The sequence below is a fragment of the Strix uralensis genome, chromosome 21 (assembly GCF_047716275.1).
Source record: "Strix uralensis isolate ZFMK-TIS-50842 chromosome 21, bStrUra1, whole genome shotgun sequence".
Lineage (NCBI taxonomy): Eukaryota > Metazoa > Chordata > Aves > Strigiformes > Strigidae > Strix > Strix uralensis.
In genome coordinates, this window is record NC_133992.1 from 3,143,790 (window position 1) to 3,163,502 (window position 19,713).

At 52.2% G+C, this 19,713-nt stretch overlaps 1 protein-coding gene across 1 annotated transcript in view; it reads left to right on the forward strand.

The window, feature by feature from the left end:
- Window positions 1-713: 713 nt before the first annotated feature.
- Window positions 714-19,713, forward strand: part of LOC141953113 (uncharacterized) — a 96,069-nt gene continuing 77,069 nt past the window's right edge. Inside the window, exon 1 of the mRNA XM_074891423.1 lies at window positions 714-828. Coding sequence (XP_074747524.1) covers window positions 732-828 — 97 coding nt within the window. The 5' untranslated portion in view covers window positions 714-731. The remainder of the gene's footprint in view (window positions 829-19,713) is intronic.

The window sequence follows — 19,713 nt, forward strand, 5'->3', positions numbered from 1 at the left end:
ACCCATGTAATGCCAAGAAGGGGGTGAACTGGCCCAGACTCTGTGTAAGGAGAGCGGGGGTTAAACCCAGAGGACCAATAGAGCTCTCACAGGAGAGCTGGGGTCCCTCACTCACCCCAAAATGCCACGGTGGGGGGCTGCGATGTTCCCATCACCCTGTGGGAACAGGGTCAGGTGTCCGTCCCCCCCCCCCCCCCCCGGTGGAGGCAGCAGGCTGGGGTATGGTTTTGGGGGCAAAGCACCCCAAAACCCAACTTTTTCGGTGGTGGCAACTTCTATTTGGGGGGTGTGGGGTGACTCCTTCACCTATGGAGGCCAAAGCGGCAGATGGTGGGGGGTCGTTAACCCCTGCAGCACCCGGCTGAGGTACAAGCTCGTGTCTGTGTGTCACCCCGCGCAGCTCTGCCCCCGGGGCGTGGGGGATCTCCCCCCCCCAAACCCTGCAGCGCCGGGGGGCGTTGGAAAAGCGTCTGATTTGGGGGGGGGGGGGGGGTGAGGGGGGCATTAACCCCTTCAGCACTGGGCCTGCAGGAGTATGTGCTAACCCCTTGCACGTGTGGGCAAGGGGGCGGAGGGAAGGGGGTGCCCCCCCCCGCGGGGTGCGGGGGTCCCCGCGGCGCCGGGCGGGCCGGGGCGGAGCGGGGCGGGGGCGGGGGCGGCGGGGCCGTGCCTGCCCCGGCGGCGGCGGCGGGGCCGGGCCGGGATGCGGCGGGGCCGGGGCCGGGCGCACGATGCGCTGCGGGGCGCTGGCTCTGGCGCTGCTCTGCGCCCTGTCCCTGTGCCCGGCGGGGCTGGAGCCCCCCGAGCCAGGCTCGGGGCTACACGCAGGTAGGAGCGCTCCGGGGCGGCGGGACGGCACCCCTGCACCGGGGGGGGGCGGGGGACCCTGGGGAGGGGGGGCGGCATGCGGTAGCTGGGGCATCCCGGGCCGGGATGCTCGGCGCGGCGCTCCCCGCTAGGATGCACTGTTAGCCCAGGGCTGCGGCCCCGGGGCCCGCCGGAGCGGGGAGCGCGGCCGGTCCCCGCCAGCAGCCGCGGTTCTGCGGGGAGGGGGAGCGGTTGCCGGCGTCGGGGGATGAGGGGGAACCCCCCTGGTGCCGGCCGCGGGGCAGCCGCGCTTGCTTTGAGGACAGAAAGGCTTCTGCCACTGCGAATGGCATCCCCCGTGGGCTGCTGGCACCGAGGGGGGGGGGGGGTGTGTGTCTCTTTGGAGGGGTCTCGGGGTGACATGAGGGTCTCGGTGTCAGGGCCACCGCTGGAGCAGGGCACGGTGTCCCTCTCCCTGCAGGAGCGGAGCAGCCGGAGTTGCCGGGGTTTGTGCACGGCTTCTCTGATGTCTAATATAACAGAGCGGGTTTGTGTGCGCCTCGGCTGCAGCGGTTCTTGTAGCGGGGGCACCGCAGCCTGTCTCCATGTCCCTCATCTTACCCCTCTGCGGCTGGTCACCGAGTCACTGTCCCGAAACTTTTCATGAAACTTTGGGGAACGCTGAGCCCTGTCCCTCCCTGCGGCAGGAGGCCCTGGCCGGCCCCCACCTGGGATGGACACAGCAGGGTCCAGGCCCCTCACTCTATAAAACGGGGTGCAGGACTGGTTTGCCTCATGAAAACTCCAAGCAAGGAGTTTCAAAAGTTTGCTGCGTGGAGCTGGGACTTTTCACCGGGAAGTGATGGGCTGTGCGGGCGATGGCGGATACTTTAATAAAGTGACTATAAAAAAGGATGTTTATTTTGAAGGAAGCACTGACTGTTTCTGAGACAGTTGTTGCTGCATTTGCGTTGTGCTAACACGTACCAGTCGGAGGTGGTGACCCCATGCTCCTGTTCAGTGTGCAAACCCCTGCCCCAAAACATGCGTCTTTGAGTATGCTGGCAGCTTCAATACAGCCACATTAGTGGGAATGTGTTTCTGAGAGGGAAACCACTGATTTATCTTCGTAGACCTTAACTCCACTTGAACCTTGGCTCGGAAGCAAGGCTGGAGCGATGCAGTTCACAGCCTGGGAAACTGAGCTGGGAACTGGATTCCAAGGGGTGGAACTGGAGCAAAATCCAAGTGGGGATAAGGTCCAGGGGGATTGGGATTGCACTGAGGAACCTGGGAGCTGATAAATCCAGTGAGGGCATTGGGCTGTGTGGGGAGGAAGGGAGAGGGCACGGAGGGGTGTCTGCAGCCCCCTGTTCCCGGGCACAGCAGGGAAGGGAAGAGGGGGCTGGCTGGGGCAGCATTAGGGACCTTCACGCTCATTATGTGTTTTTATTTCCTTTGGGTCACGGGGCAGCCCTGAGGAGGATTTGACTGAGCATCATCCAGGTGTGTGGCTTTACCCTTTGACCACTGCTGCCCAGGCTGGTAAAGGTCACAAGCTCAGGCAGGTTTCAGGTTTTACTGTAGAGCCTGCTGGTGAATGGGGCACAGTCCTCCAAACGTGTGGTTTTCCCAGGCTTTGGCATAAAACAAGACAATTCTTTGGGGTTGAGGCTCTTGTTCTTCACCCACTCCCCACTGATGGTGCAGTTCTGCTTTGAGGAAAGCCTGTGTAGCACAGCTGCAATAAATATCCTCAAGGAGAGGAGTGAGGGGCAGCCGGCTGCAGACCTTGGCTGGCTTTCCTGACCTTGGAGCTGGGCTTGGCTTGGCAAGCTGGAGCAGTGACCCATGGCTCTCCTGCAGCTGTCTGGGTGCTTTACACACTGAGCCCGAGTCAAGTGGGGAATAATTGAAGCAGGGAGCAAGTGCCAGAGAAGAGCAACTAATGACTTGAGCTGGGAGTAGATGTTCAGCGCTGGTGGGACCTCGTTCAGATTGCACCATGCAGCAACAACGGAGAGGGCATGGCGCCTGGCATTTGTGGTACCTCAGGGTTGGAAGGAAATCAGGATCTGTTTCTTAGATGGATGTATTAGGAAATTAGGATCCCTGTCTTCTTTCCTCACTCCAGCTCAGTCTGGATTAGGTGATTTGTTGATGCCTCCTGGTTCTCTGATTGGGTTGGGATAGCAAGCAGTTGGTATTTCAGCAGTATTGCTGTCACAGGGGTGGCACCATCTCCTCCCCTGTGTCAGATTGGAAAAGTGGCCTGCATAGCTCATGCTTGGGAGAGGTCAGTTCATAAGGCCCAGCTGGGGTTTGGGTTGTAAAAGCAGGAGGTGAATCCATCTGGGAGGGAAACTGGGCTGTCACCATTTGTTGTGTTCATAGCTGTTACTAAAAGGATGCTCGCTGATGATCTCAGGAGGGCCAGAAATGGGTGGGAATTGACTCCAGCATGCTGGGAATGGGGATGCCTGGTGTCCTGTCCTCTGTCAGGACAGTGCAGCATTTGCACTGAATCCAATCTGTTCCTTGAGCCCTAATCTGCACATTACCCAGCCTGAAAATGGTGGAGAGGTTGATCTTTAGGGGAGCATTGCAAGTCAGCAGATGGGAGCTGATCTCCCCGTGATCACTGCTGCTGTGAAGCTGTGTGTAAGCTGGCGTGCATGGCACGTTGTGGGGGTAGGCAAAGCCCCAGGTGCCTCCTTCCCAAGGCTGAGTTATTGAACTTGCACCTATTTTTCATGGTTTGAGCAATAACGATTCCTCAGTGAGGTGTCGTGCCCCCCCCCCCCCCTTCCCAGTGCTGTGGGCCTGTGATGGTGGGGAAAAGGTGGCGCTGGCAGTGTTGCTCTGAATTTGGGGTGCTGTGGGGTTGCACAAGCCCCAGCCACCTCCGAGCATCCCCCCTCCCAGTCCGTGGTGCCCAGATGTGCTGGCGTCAGTGGGCACAACCATGGGTGTCTCTGGGGTGTTGGTGAGCTCACCCTGCCATTTGAGGGATGCTCTGGTTAAGAAGGAAGGGAAAGTGGGAAACCTCCTTGGTGTAGTGAGAGTCCAGTGGCTCCAGGGCTCCTGGGAGCTGTTTTTTCCTTGTAAAATGCAATAACCATAATTGTGACCCTGCCTCGCAAAACACAAAACTCCTCAAACCAACCCAGAAAAACCCCGTCTGGGAACATGACCCAAAAATGAATGTGCATGAACAATTTGCTCTTAATTAAAGCTTAGAGTAGCCCAATTAAAATCTGCTTAATTAAGGGATGCATCTGAAAATGCAACACTTGGCTACTGCAGATGTCATTTCTTGCTCGAGGGTTGGTGAAAGTAGTCTATCAGTAAATTATCCTCCCGGAGATCTGGTACTCCAAAATGTCGAATACAGCGTTGTGACACGGCTGCTCCGATCTGGTGTCTTATGCTATTGTGTTCTTGTAATTAGGATGTGGATTTGGACTTTGTAAACTAAACATTTAACCTAATGTAAGTATGTAAAATCATACATAAATTGCGATGTGTTAGTACTGCTTGTGTATGTAGGGTAGTGTATGTTTTATATGATATAGATCACGTTCGTGTGTGTGCATGTGCGTGTATATAAAGCTCACAAAATGATGGTAATCTTAACTAGTTTCAAGTCAAATTGCTTAAAAATCCAGAAGTGGACTCTTTGTTTCATCTCCATTTGACCCTCCAGTGCATGCATGTTACTGTGGAGTCCTCAATTAGGCAATTATATGGTATTATATTCCATCCCCCCTGCCAAGACCCTAAATTGTGCACTTAAAGTGGCATAAATACAGGGGTCACTGCCTCTGTCCCCATCACAGAGAGCATCTGTGCAGCCTTCCCCTGTGGCTGTTTGACCCTGTGAAGGCAGAGAACGAACGACTAAAACTTCAGGACTTGCAGGAGTTACGAGAGCCCGCAGACAGAGCCCGCCAGTATACTTTTACAATGCAGCTTTTATCTCAGAGGTCCCTCGTGTGCTCCCCTTAGCTGAGGTTTTCTGCGCCAGAGGATGGAGGAGAGAGGAGAGAGTCTGCTGTGCTTTGGGTCTGTTCAAAGGGGGCTGGAAGGATGGATGCGGGGTTGCCTCAGGGCTGTGCTGCTTCCCGGGGGGTGAGATGGCCAGTCAGGGAGTCGGTCTGCTCCTCTCCCCTGCAAAAAGAAGAATCAAAACCTGGAGAATTTGGTGCAGTGATTTCTGTGCCGGGCCTGAAGGAACACGTCCTTTTTCCTATGTGATGTGAAAGATGTCCCGTCGTAGCGTGAGGACTTGGAGCAATGGCAAAGCCATTCCTGAGTGGGCTGCAGTGAGCGATTGCTCTAGCAGCTGAAAAACACTCCCATTCGTCTGAAGTCTGAGTTTGCTGAGCATCACTTTCCAGCTGTTATCTGCTGGATGAAAAGGCCCTTTTCCACCCTAAAATCCTTCAGTTCCTTTGTAATTGGGAGGAGGTGGCTGGAGGCAGGAGCCCTTGTTGCTTTCCCTTGGACAAATGCACATGGCACAAATGCCATCACTGGCACTTGATAACTTTTGGTTGCTTGGTTGTATCCCCGCTCACACCAAACTCAGTGTGGTCAGGTGCCTGCTTGATTGGGCTCTTTGGGAACCCCAACCTGGATGTGGCCCCACTTTCCTCTGACGAGTCTGGAGGAGAAGGCACTCACCCAGGACATGACACTGCATTTAAACTGCAACAGGGGAGGCTCAGGCTGGACATTAGGAAAAAATTTTTCCCAGAAGGAGTGGTCAGAGAGTGGAATAGGCTGCCCAGGGAGGGGGTGGAGTCACCATCCTTGAGTGTGTTTAAGGGTCGTTTGGATGAGATGTTGGGGCATCTGGGGGGAGAACTTTGTCGAGTCGGGCTGATGGTTGGACTCGATGATCCCGAGGGTCTTTTCCAACCGGAATGATTCTGTGATTCTGTGATTTTTGAGATGTGGCATGTGCTGGACATTTTCACACTGCCCCCCCTAAATATTGCCATCCCACCTGCCACCGCTTTCTTCCTGAGGTGATGAGACACACAATGCTTATGGCAAAGCTGTAAGGGACGGGGACACCAGGGTGCAGGGACACGGGGGTGTGTGTGCATGCACAGAGCTGGTACCGCCCCGGGGGCTGCTGTATCCAGACAGCTGCTGAGATGATGCTTTTTGCTGTGGTGTTTAACTTTGCCAAACTTGAGCTGTTTAGATTGAAAAGTCTTTCTGTTATATGTCTGTCTCGTGCTGAATTATTTGAAAAATTTCAGCCAAAACTGTCCAACAGTTCCCAGGATCCCTGCCTTCAGCGTGTATTTGTATTCCTGTAAACTGGAGCGCAGACTTGAAGTTTGGCAGCATCGCCTCAAGAAATTCTTCCAGATTAGACCAAGTTATAAAATCTTAAACCATCCCACAAGCAACGGGCCATATGGAGCCTCATTTCCTAAAAACTCTCTCTCCCTGTTGACTTTTTAAAGTGCCCACTCTGTGCCAGCAGGTCTGGATGCTGCCCTGGGCCAGCTCTGGCACTCGGCAGCCCACATCCCCACGTGTGCCACCCTGCAGAGCAGATAAGGACTGAGGTGCTCCTGCCTGCGCTGCAGCCAGGGATGCTAGCCCTGCTTACACCTCTATTTTTTGCCTGTAATAGGTAGAAATCGTTACATTTAAATTCTAGTGTGCTGGGAAAGGGTTTCAAGGGTGAGTAAGTGCTGTTCCTTAGGGGAAGATTTTTCTAGAGGAGGAGCGTAATAGCCTGCATGCTGCAGGTTTACGATCATATAAACTTACCAGGGAGTTGAGCTAGATGATACATGCATTGCACCAGTGGAAAAATAAACAGTTTGAACTGGGCTGTACGCTGTTACGCCTAAACCGGTGCCTGCCCTTGTCGCAATATTGACAGAAGCCTCGCTGCTCTCCCAGGCGAAGCCTGGTGCCGGTAAGCAGCTCCCAGCGCTCAAGCCCAGGCTAAGGCGGGCTGGTTTTAGGTTTGCCTCCAGTGAGGTGGAGGGGTCTGGGGGGTGGGGGATGGAGTTTGGTGTGAGAAGCAGCTTGGGGGTGGCTGACCCCTCCCCTCGCCTTGGGGCGGGCTCCCAGAAGTCTCCTAATTTCTTGCAGGGGCAGCCACCATCTGCTCCTGGTTGAGGTCCCAGCCGCGCCACAGGGGCTGACGTAACGTCGTTCCACCCCCAGCCGAGGCAGCCAGAGCTCTTTGTGTATGTTCAGTATGTGCTATATATATACATAACATTAATCTTCACTCTCACAGGCCTCGTAGTCATTGCGGGGCCGTGGGGCTGGTGTTAAGCCTGTGCGGCAAGGGATGCTGGCTGTGGTGCCACAGTCAGTAGCTGGGAATGATTATGGCTCAGCCTCTGAGGAGAGGAGCCAGCTCCCCCGATCACTGCAGCATATGGGATTGTTCTTTCCTCTGGGTTTTTGTTTTTTCTGAGGCTAGTTTGGGAAGGAAAGCTCGGGAGCCCCTTTGGAGAGGTGGTGGATATCAAGGTGCTTGTGGGGACTTTTGGGCGTTGGGGGCTTGGTCCTTGTGGCCCCAGCCGGGTGCAGGCTCGGGGCTTGGCTCCACAGGGTGCGAGAAAGGAGCCCTCCTCCGCAGGGATGCTCCTGCATCTGGGAGGGTCTGTCCCACTGTTGCAGCTCTTGCCTACGCAGGCATGGAAAGGGTCTCTCCCTGCTCCTGCTTATCAACCCCGGCAGCATTTTGGGGGACAGACATGAGTGCAGAAACCTCATTTCCTTCAGCTGAAAAGAGAGCGGAAGGCTGTTCACCCTGACCTACCATTGCATAGCAAGACTGTAATTTCTTTTTTGTGCTTCGCTCCCTATTTATAAACAAACCAGGCTGGCAAGGCTGGGTCTGTCCCCGTCCTTCACAACGCAGAGCGAGTGTGGGACAGCTCAGCGAGAGGCCAAGCATCCTTGACTCCGCCGGCTGCACCGTGGGGTGTAGCAGCGCAGGGAGACCTGGTGCTGCCATGGGCTTTGCTTCGCTGGGGGCAGACGGTGACGTTGGCAGAGGGAAGTTCTTCCTAACTGCCAGCTGGTGGCAAAGTGGCTCCTTGTCCTTATAGTCCCTTGCTTGTACAAAGGCTTAATTCAACCTGGAGCCCCTGTGACAGAGCAGTTGGCTGAAAACCTTTGCTCTCTTGTGGCCATCAATTAAGAAAAAAAAACCTCTCTAAGACTTAAGCACCCTCCTCCCCTGCCTTTCCCACTCCAAGAACTCAAGGGAACAACACAGTGATGAAAATCAGCTTCTGTTTAGGGCACCTCAACCTTGACAGTGCGTCTCTGTCCCACAATGATGGCAATTAGTGCAGCCCACGTGGAACTTTGCCTACCTCCCCCATCCCTCCGGGCAGTGTCATTCCTGGGGGGTTAAAGGCCACCTCGGGTCACATCTCACTGATCCTGGTGCCGCTGGGGATGAGGTGGCCTGACGTGCGGCCGCTGGTGCTGGCTGGGTAGATGGGAGGCAGGCAGTGGGATGGAGGGACGCAGCAGCCCCTCGCCCTGCCACCACGAGTCTCTTTGTTTCATCAGATTTGCCGCAGTGGTTTCCTAGATGGTTTGCAGCAGCTCTGTGGGAAGGAGCGCCAGGATTTGCTGTGATAAGGTGGATTTCTCTTCCCAGATTTCTCTTCCTTCTCCTCCCTGTTCGTGGTGCCTGCTGGGGGGGGGGGGGTGGGGGGCAGTATTTCTGGGAGGGGGCAAGGAGACCCGAGGTGTCACAATGGTTCTCCAGGAGCAAAGCTGCCTCCAGCACTTTCCCTTTGCTGCTGATTTCCAGCAGCCCTGATGCCCTCTGTGGGGGTCCCCCTAGGATTTGCAGGATGCAGATGCAGCATGGCCAGTGCTGCTCACCCTCGGGTGGCCACAGTGCACTGCCACCCAGGGTGCTTGGCAGCCTGACCCCCCCTCATCAAATCAAAGAAACATAGACCAACCCAGGGGGGCAGGGACCTCAAAGGATCAGCTGGTCCAACCTTTTGGGGGTAAGGGAGCCCAGATGTGATCACCTAGCACCCTGTCCAATTGCATCTTGAAAACCTCCAGCGATGGGGACTCCATCACATCCCTGGGGAAGTTGTTCCAGTGGCTGGTTGTTCTCACAGTAAAAAAATTCTTTCTTGTATCAGGATGAAACCTGTCCTGGTGCAACTTGTACCTGTTGCCCCTTGTCTTCTCCTTGTGACTCCTTGTGAAGAGAGAGCCTCCATCCTCTGTAGCTGCCCTTTAAGTACTGGAATACTGTGATAAGGTCCCCTCGAGCCTTTTCCAGGGAGGATAGACCTAACTCCTTCAGTCTTTCCTCGCAGGGCAGGTTCTCCAGCCCTTTGACCATCTTCAAAGCCCCTCTTGATTTCCTGTCTCCCCTCCCATCCGCTGCTTGGTGGCCAGGGCTGGGTGATGTGCTCTTCTGCAGCCAGCTGAGGCCATCGCCCTGTTGCAAGCCCTAAAATTTGGCTCGTTTCCTCCTCTAAAGCTCATGGGAGCTGCAACGGGGAATTCATTCTGGAGGAGTTTTTGTTGGAGAAGGCAAATGGGGAGCTGCCTGTGGAGTCCCCCCGTCCTGCCTTTCCCTGGGGGTCTGCTCCCAGGAGGAGAGGGTAATGGGGTGGTTAATTAATGAGGTTTCAGCTGTGACTGGTCTGCTCAGGGTTTTGGGAGGGTTTCTGAGGCTGTTTAGCCAAGCTGTGCAGAGCGCTGTGGTGGAGTAGTTGTCCTGGCTGGGTCTGAATTACCCTGGGCGTTGGGTGAGCGGTGATGGCGATGCCAAGATCGCTCTTCACACAAGTGTCCTTTTCGATGCTTGCAGGTTGTCAAGTCTTTCTGACAGTGTTGCCAGTCCAAAACATTTGAAGACTTTGTCAAGGGACTTAATATTTATTTCCTGAGTATCAAGACACAGATACACACTTCTGTGCTTATTTCCGCAGGAAGCAGGTTCATAAATCCTCTTTTTAGAGCAGAAGGGGAGTTTCTGTCTAGTTCCCATGACACCCAGACCGGGGGCTCAGGGAAAGCTCCAGCTATCGTGCCAGTGTTCACCAGGTGATGCACACCAGCTCCTTGGGTGGCTGTAACTTCATTGAATAACCAAGCGTGTAAAAGACTTTGCCAAGCAGTTAATTTACACAAGACTTTCTCAGAAGCTTAACGCTGGCATTAGCACAAATACCCCTCTGTTAACATTGCATCATCCTTCCCAGAGCAGGTCCATCCTTGGATGCTTCTCCTCTGTGTCCCCCTCAGCATCCACAGTGAGGAGCAAAAGGTGATTGCCCCTTTCTAGTCACATACAGTTTTCTTTTTAGGCTTACCAAGCTCTGTCTTCTTTTCTTTTTGTATAAGGGAAGATTTTAGTGCAAGCAGTACAGCTTTGTGGCTCCCCAGGCAGAGGGAGGCAGCTGGCGTTTTCTAGAGGCACGATGCCCTTTGGGATGTGGGATGTACCTGGAAGCTGGAAAGATGCTTGCACTGGGCTGTATCTGAAAAATGCCTGTGCTGATCTGAGCATGCACGGCATCCCCCGTGGCAGCTCAGGCTGTGAGGTCATCGCTGCTCTTTTTTTCTTTTTTTTTTTTTTTTTTTTTGACACAGTCAAGTTCTTTGTAAATTAGTTCATTATTTGAAAGATGGGAGTGATTAATAAACAAATTGGCAGAAAATGGAGATGTGTTGGGAAGGGAATCTAGCCCCAAACATCAGAGCTAGCTGGAAACATTTTCCCCCACGTCTTTCTGGTGTGTTGTCAACACAAAAATGCACTTTCTGGTGTTCCTTCTTGTGTTTAATGACTCCATATGGCAGGTGTGCAGAGTTCATCCCCTTCTAAACATGCTGTGGGGAAATTATAGGGGTTGGGCACAGGTCAAACAGATTTAGCCCAGGGGAAACAGTTGATTTTTGTTGCTTTTACCAGAGTGCGAATGAAGGTCATTTTTTTTAAAAAAAAATTTGGTCTTTTAAAATCGTTCAAATAGTAGTTTCTGTTTTCTTAAAGGAAAAAAAAAAACCCTACAGAAAGGTAATTAACTTTTATTAGTTGAAAGCTGACTACCCTCACAACTAGCATTATGCAGAGATATGCTTCCCCACTTACAGAAGATGGATGTATTCTAAGTTGATACACTTAGATAAGACATAAAATATTTCCACCGGGACTTGGAGAAATAGGAGAAGCATGTAGGTAATATATTGCTGAGACATCTTAAAGCACTTCAGTCCCAAACTCATCCATGACAGATGCAGGGATAATCTCTCCTGCTTCTATACTGCAGGCAGCTGTGGAGGAGGATGCAGCTGATGCTTATCGCAGCAGCCAGTCCCAACTGTTCAGAGCTGGCAATGGAAACCAGGAGAGCATGGGGGGCTGGGGGAGGATGGTTTAGAAAGAAGGACCCAGGATCCTTCACACCAGTTCATCACGACGGTTTTGATGGGAGAAACTAGTCCAGTATCCCTGCCTTTTTTTGGGTGGGGAAAGGTCTGGTTGCTAGATGCCCTGTGCTCTGACTCGGAGAGCACCTGGGAGCAGACGGCTGGGGATGAGCTAAGGACCGAGCAGACACAGAGCGCTCCCCCCGTGCGAGAGCCCGCTGGTGGAGGGGCTCCACACACGTCTGTGCAATACCTAGCTTTATGATGGGTGATTCCTGGGAAATGAAACATCTGTGGCCTTTGAAGTCAGGAGTGAACCAGGAAGCAGTGGGATGGGGTGGCCATGACACAGAGCAGGGCTGGGGCTCCCTGAGTTTTTGCTCTGCCGTGTCCCTGCACTAGCTGCTGTGTTTCTCTGCCCGTGGTTTCCATCTGCAGCGCAGAGCGTGATGCTAGGCAGATGCGTGCCTTTACTCTTTCTGTAATGGTTCTGAGCTGAGATCTCTTTGCAAGACAAAATGTAGCCAGGCAGTAGATTATGTTCCATTAGCTCCTCACTTTCTCTCTCTCTTTTTTTTTTTTTTTTTTAAATGTGCTAGACATGATGTTTTGGAGAAGTGCTGTTATTTTGCCAGCTTGCTCTGTTTCTGCTTATTCACTCCCTCTCTGCCTTCCCCTGTGAGTGCCAATGTTTATGCCATTGCTGTTTCAGCAGAGCGCTCTGGATGGTAACAGAGAAAAGTGGGAGTCAGTGGGCTTGCTTTGAGCAGATCCCACCAGCCGGGGAAAAATGCCATGTTGCAGTGCAAAAGCTGAGGACGACACAGCTCGTCCCTGAATGGTGTAAATCGGAAGAGTTATTCCAAGCAACCCCAGGCATGAAGACTGTAAGAGTCATAGGGTGAGGAAAGCGGGTGAGGAGAATTTATTGGGATATTCTCTATGGGTACAGCACCATGTGGGACCCAGACCTGGTGTGTTTTGGGGCGCTCGTACAGCTCTGTACTATCCATTAAGTGTGCATATACTTAAGATCGAGTATGAATACATGCTACAGGTTAAGTATGGCTGTTCAGAGTGAGAGAGGTAAATTTTATTATCACTTTTTCTGCTTTCCTGCTGCTGAGCCTTTGTTTCTAAGCTACATTTTCAACGGCAGCTTCCACCGGGAGTGGGAATGCTTGATTGAAGAGGCAGGTTAAACGAGTTGCCATCCAATGAAGGCATCTGCCGCACAGGAGTGAAACCTTTACTTTGACAGAGTTACATTATTAATAGTTTTCTGAAGTCCTTGAATGGATCAATTAAACATCTGGGTTTTGCCTGTGGAAATGCTGGTCTTTGTTTTGGCAGGCGGGGATGTACCAGGGCTGAGTGAGATGTTCTGTAATGAGAGCTATTAAAAGGTCATTAGCGATGCAGAGGGGTTTTGAAGTTGGATCTCGCTTTCCGGCAGTGAGATTTACGTGAGCAGATTTTAAACTCCTGTGTTCTTTTTTTTTTTTTTTCCTCTTTTTTTTTTTCCCCCCCTTACTGGATCATTTTGAATGTTTTAATTTTGAAGATGGCAAACTTAAAAGAGTTGGGTGAGAGAAGTGAGAGGAGACAGGACCTAGTCTCCATTGTGCCACATGCTCCTCCTTGCCCTGGCCAGTGCCTAGAGGACATGGGGTGCAGAGTTTAAAATGAGCTGCAAAGAAAGAGGGAGAAAGAGAGTGAACCAGTGGACGTGCATTCTGTACACAGAGTTTGAGTGACTTAAAGAACAGCTTTTTGGCCAGGTGGCCTCGCTGTCCTACCTCACCTGGGCACCTGGGCCTGTGCCTGCATCCAGTCAGCTCCTCAGTGCCCCTCTGATGTTTTCCCCGCGGATTCTCTAACAGAGGTTTGAACACAGCCAGCACCGCGGCACAGAGGTGCTTTGTGGTGTGGCTGTCAGAGATTTTGCAGGAACTCGGTGGCTGCAGTCAGCTGATTTCAGGGTCTCGCTTTCTTCCAGGGCAGGGTGGTTGGTGTAGGGACCTTCATTCCCAGCAGCACATGAAGAGGTTTGGTTTTATTTCACAAAGATCATGTTTCTGTCTTGTGGCCTCAGAACAAACCCAGGCAACCAAACCCTGAGCTCCCTACCACAACCTAAATGAAAAATTGCGTGATTTGTTCCTGTTTCATGTCAATAACTGCAAAATTTTGTACTGTGGGAGGAGACAAGGGCCTGAGTTCCTAGCACAGGAGTGTTTGAGCAAGGCTTCAGTCTGGGGCAGATTGCAGGTCCTGTGCTGAGCATTCACATGCTCCATAGACAGCAAAAAAATGCAGCTGGAAATTACCCCCAGCTTTCCCGCTGGTGTGCTCCGTTGCAGGGACAAAAGCAAAGCAGGTCACAGCTGCCTCGGACCTGCTCCTGGGGCTGATACAGAGGAGGAAAGTGCTCCTTCCCACTTGCCAGTGGGAAATGCGTGAGGGTGAGCGTGTATTTAATCCCCCCGATCTGCAGTTCAGTGCCAGGTGCTTTCTAGTTGGCCATACAGTTTGCACCAGGTCTTAGCATCACATCCCTCAGGGCTGAAGTCAGCTTCGATGGCTGTAAATTGGATGCTGCCATTGCCAGGTGGGTCAGTGCTTGCCCCTGCTCCCTCGGGCTGGCTTGAACCTGGACGAAAGGTGCTCCTGCGCTGGCCGCCTGTCCCACACCTCCCTGTGTGCCTGTGGCTCACGGGAAGTGAAAGTCATCCTGCTCGGACTGGGCGGGTCTTGCAAAACCACATACTGTGCTTTGACGGGGGAGGTCCACAATGTTTCCCTCCTTTGCAGGGTAAGCCTTTAAGCTGCTAAAATAGCTTTGAGCAAAAACTTCTTTTGGTGGGTCTTTCTAAGGAGGAGATCAGGCGCCTGCCCAGGGTATGCAGTTTTCTGAATCCTTATTAATGGGTTCATTTTATAAAGCCTCGCTCGCGGTTTTCCTCTCCAAACAAGAGGACTTTTGGGAATCCTGTACCTTCTGCAGTAAAAGTGCCATTAATTTTCTTCCACAGCTCTGCTGGTTTTAATTGTAACCTCCCACGTTAGCTCTAACAACCCATATGTTGATTGTATATATTATTTAATTCACTGCTGGCCTACCTCAGGGTTGGGTTGTGGTAGAGTTTCAGTTGCTGGAAGGACTTTAAATCCAGATGAGATGTTTTTCCTAAAGGGAAAGATGTTTTTCCGAATTCAGCTGCAGCTGTTGGTCTTAAAGTAGGAATTAAGCTGGAGATCTCTTTTGTCATATTCTTTGCAGGACACCAGATCACAGTGGGGGCTTTTTCTGGCTTGAAAATGCATAAATAGGAGCAGATCCCATGCTCAGTGACCGGTCTCATACCATTTGATGGATGCTGATTGAGCAAAAGTGACCCAAAATTCAATTAAAGCAGCAAAAATTCAGTGCCTCACTGTTCATCTCAGGCACAATTGCTTCAGAAGGCAGTGCTTAGAAGTCATATCTTTGGTTCTTGTGGTTTAATGATTTAGCTTTTATATTCTTCTGTCTTAAATATGGAGGGCAGTCATGGTTCAAGGTGGACAGGGTGTGACTGTGCCCAAGAAGCACTACCGGTGTTACTGGGGTAGTTGCTTCTCTCTGGAAGAGCTGGACTGGTGAGAAATCAAGTTTTATGGCTGTTGAAATATTGCGAGTCACTTTAACATCACATGCAGTGGCAGGAGGTGCAGAGGAGATGTATCACCCACATCCAGAAGTGGGAGATTGTCACAGCATAATTCACATTGGAAGAGACTTCTGGAGATCATGGAGTGCAGCCCCTGATCGAAGCAGGTCCATCTAGATCCAGGCCACTGAAAGGGCCACCTGGAGATGGCTGCTGCTGGGTGACCGTTTTCCTGCAGAGACATGAGTGGCATTTCCAAAACTGTTCCTTTGTGTCTGGGCTCTTATTTCTGATATGTGCAGTCTGGTTTAGTTTAATTTGGTCTTGAGCCTTGGAAAGAAGTGTCTGGGGTTACGTCAGAGACTGCAATTTTCTCCTTTTAAGTACAAGGAGCCAACTGATACTGGAATGGGCAAGAGGAGGGGGAGACAGGGCTGACACACTCCGGGAGGTCCAGGGTATGGTGGGAGCTCCAAGCCTTGTCAATGTGGGAATTGCAGCTCCCAATGCAGCATTTCATTCCCACAAAGAAGGGAAGGAGGAGAGGGGGTACATCGATAGCTGGAGGCTGATCCTAAACAGGGCGGTTGCAGCGCTCTCAGAGACATTGAAGTGGTGCAGGAAGGAGCATCCCAGGCTGTCCTGGCATGTTGTGCTGCTCTGCCTCCTCCCCAGCCCTTCATTTCAGCTGAGGGACCCCCATGCCTTGCAGTTTCCTGCCTTTCCTGAGCCAAACATGTGCAAACATGACCGTGAATCCCACCCTGGATGGTTTTTACACACACAGGCTGGTATTTCCTCCCAGCTCCCTCTCCCCCTGCACGGCCCCTTCACAAAGAACGAAGTCAGGCATCGCTTGTGACCTTGACCTCTGAACCTCTCCTCCCCTCCTCCCAAAATATGAAGCATCTGGCAGGCATGTGCTGCCTGGCTGCTCGGTGGGGCTGGTGGAGCTGCAGTCATGTTACACAGGCTGTGGCTTGTCTCCAGGCTCACTTGCCCTTTTGGGACGTGTTTGCTCTGCAGCCCCAGAGTGGTGCCTGTTCCTGGCATGGTGGTTGGTGGTGGGCAGACCCTGCCTCTAAAAGTGATACCCAAGAAGAGGGGTGGCCCATGCATACCTCCTCCTTTCACATTGCTCAGGAAAAGTTTCCTCTAGTGAAAGAGTTTGGTGGCTGCATTGGAAGTTATCAAAGGTTTGACCATCACAGGGTAAGGAGTGATCCAGAATGACTCCAACCTGTGAAGAGTGAACCAGATCTCCTCTTGGTTCCTGTGTACTCCTGGCTCCCAGACAGGGAGCTCGATGGGAGCCCTTTTCAGGTGCCATTTTGAAGAGGGAACCAGCTAGTTCTGGTTAATCCCTTCCTGATGCCTCCAGCAGCCATGATGTTGTGTGGTCTGAGCTTCAGACCAATACAAAGATACCCAGATGTCTCATCCCCTGGTTATTGCATGGTCCTCTCCTGCTGCTGAAGGGGAAGGGGAAAAGAGGTTCCCCCTCTTCCATGGGTGGTTCTGGGGTGTTGGGGATGATTCATCCATCCATAGAGCCAGGATGGATGCTTCCCATGGCCGATGCTGGACAAGGGGCAGCTGGGAGCCAAGACACCCCTGTGTTTTGTAGCACGGCAGCAGTGAGGCAGCGGCAGTGCTTTGGATAGGGAGGGGTTGGATCATGATTTCAGTAATTGCTGTGAGCTGGAGGGGCCTCCCCAGCGCTGTTCATCACCCAGAACCACTCTCTGGAGGTGTCTCTGCAGGGGAAGGTGATGCATTTCTCTCTAGGACAGTTCACTGCAGACGTGAGTTCCCACATCTTGCATTACTCGAGTGTGTCCAGAGGAGGGCAACGGAGCTGGTGCAGGGTCTGGAGCACAGGTCTGATGGGGAGCCGCTGAGGGAACTGGGGGGGTTTAGTCTGGAGAAGAGGAGGCTGAGGGGAGACCTCATGGCCCTCTACAACTCCCTGAAAGGAGGGTGCAGAGAGGGGGGATGAGTCTCTTGACCCAAGGAACCAGCGCCAGGACAAGAGGGAATGGCCTCAAGCTGCGCCAGGGCAGGGTCAGACTGGCTCTTAGGAAGGATTTCTTTGCAGAAGGGGTTGTTGGGCGTTGGAATGGGCTGCCCAGGGCAGGGGGGGAGTCCCCATCCCTGGAGGGATTGAAGAGTCGGGTTGACCCAGCGCTGAGGGATCTGGTGGAGCTGGGAATGGTCAGTGTGAGGTTCATGGTTGGACTGGAGGATCTTCAAGGTCTTTTCCAACCTAGAGGATTCTGTGATTTGTGGGGTCAATCTGTGAGTGCATTTGCTCCTGGTCATGGGGGTGGGCAGGAGCAAGTGGAGACCAGCATGGGTGCTGCTGCAGAGCTGGCCAGACCAACTCAGTCATAGTGTTGTGGGGAGATGGAAGGTTTCATCAGGGCTGGGATGTGGTGGATGGACAACAGCTTTCTCCTGGGGATGGAGATGGGCTGGATGCTTTCCTGGATGGGATAATAAACTCCTGGCTTCAAAAAACCCCCAAGTTTTAAAAGAAAAACATTCTTTTAAAAGAAAAAAAACATTCAACTTTTCATGCTTGAACCATTAGCAGTCAGGTTTTCTAAGCTTTTCTCTATAGCTGTGAGGCTTAGGAAGGTTAATTAAAGAGAGATTCAGAGCTGTTAATGAGTCCAGCAGCTGGAGCATTGAGTCTTTGTCTGCATCATCAAGTGCTCTACCAAAAACAGATCCACAGAGCAGCAGGTCCAAGGCCCCTGTGTCTACTCTATATGGGCTCTCTTACCTTGGACTGGTCTTGGATTTTCAGTCCACAGGATATTCTCCATTTTGGAGAACATTAAATGTCCCCCACAAGAACTTCTGGCTTGGTGTCACCAGAAAGGCGTCTGTCTGTGCAGTCCAAGGCTGCTCTGCAGTGTAAGCACAGTAAGTGGGGACGGTTGGGGCGTTCACCCTGAAATGCTTTCCTGATCTTAATTAAAATAACTTGCACTTTTTTTTTTTTATTTGCTATGTTTATTTTCCCCCTTCGGAAAGAGTTTGCAGAAGCATGTTGTGAACACGTCTCTGCTGCAGCTTGGTAGAGTATGGACCAACATTGTCCCAAGGGAGCCTTTTCAGCTTTCCTCTCTGAAGTAGGAAGTGTGGAGGTCCTCGCTGCACACTTGTGTCTTTAAAGAGGTACAAGGATGGCAGAGCTAATTTTCGAGCAACCTCTCATAATCTGCAGTAAGATTTGCTCCCGACTTGTGAATCTTAAATGACAGAGAGGCCCCTGGCCCTGGGCTCCCTCCCGCGTGTGACTGTGACTCACGGTGCGGTGGCAGATGTGCTCTGGCTTGTAGGCGTGCTCTGTGCTTGTGGGGTACACGTGCAGCACACGCACGTCTCTCTGAGCAGTGGAACAACTCCTTCGCTCAAACCTGGCTGCAGCATCGACGTGCCCTCCCGGCTGGTGCTGGCTGGGGGCCGGGATGAGCCTCCCCAAGCGCTCCCCCAGGTTCTCTCCACCCAGTGGGATGCGAGAAAATGAACCCTGCTCCTTTTCACAGCACACAGTTGCCTTTTCCTTGCTTTAATCTCCCTGAATGTGTTTTTGTTTCATTTTTATATTCCTGTCAGACTTTTACTGGAATTCCCACAGGGCCCAGGCCAAGCGGGTAGGGGATGCTGATTGGAAACAGAATAGGACTGGAAGTAACCAAGATAAATGGCCTGATAAAACAGCCAGAGCCTGGCTGATGTGCAGAACCAGCGTGGGACTGTCCTCGCCCCTTCCTCCCTGCTTGGAGAGGGCTTGAGCCAACCAGGAACCAGCCCACTTCTATTAACTGCTCCTCTTTTTTTTTTTTTCCTCTCTTTCTTAATACCGGTGTACAAACATTGCTGCAGAGAGCAGGGATTAATGCAGCTCAAGCCCTGGCTCGTAAGCAGCCTGAATAAGGCTCCTCTATTTGATGGGGTTGTGCACGGTGAGGTCTTGGTCCATTACTGCTGTTTTACACCCTTGCCTGACTAGGAGAGTTGACTGCCAAGAAGAAAGGGATGGGCATCAAGGTTTTCCACAGCATAAAGGGATGCGTGTTGCTCTGCTTGGATAAATGAGTAAAATTTTCTTCTTATCTGAAACCTGAAAGTGGGTTAAGCATGTAAGAGAGTAGTTGTCTTTTTTTAAAGCCTGCAACATCAACAGTTGCCATATCAAAGGCAGAATAAGAACTGCTTGCTCAAAGCATGGTGCATTAATGAGGAAATTGCTGACATCTCTGGGTGATGGTTGCTGTTGCATTTGAAGCAATACCCTGGATTTGTCACTTTTATAGCTCCTTCTGCAGTTGAGCAGAGGAAAGCTTCATCTATAGCTCCTCAAAGACCCCCACACCCCATCCAGGGTTTCTCTTTAGCTTGATGGACAGTTTGCTGCTGAAGACCATGACATGGGGCTCCCTAGACCTCGACCAGGACTGTCAGTGTGTCTCCTTCCCTGTGCCCTTCCTCTGTGGTTTTCTGTAGAAAAGTAACTGCCTGTGGCTCTTTCTCCAGCAGGGATTAGCATCCACAGAGCTGCCCAGCACTGGCCAATCCCTTCTCCAGCAACAGCCCAGCTCTTGAAGGTACTGACTGCATTTCACCAGGCAGTCGTAGCTCTACACAGTCTGTCTCACTGTACTTTAAGGCAGTGATGACAGGAGGATAGGGCAGGCTCTTGAAATGTAGGAATCAAATATTTTAAGGGGAAGAGATATTTGACCCCGGTTGTCCCATGCCTTAAGGCAGTGTCCTGGTCCCTGGGCTGTGGCAGGGAGGGAACAGCTCCATTGACTTTGTAGGTCCG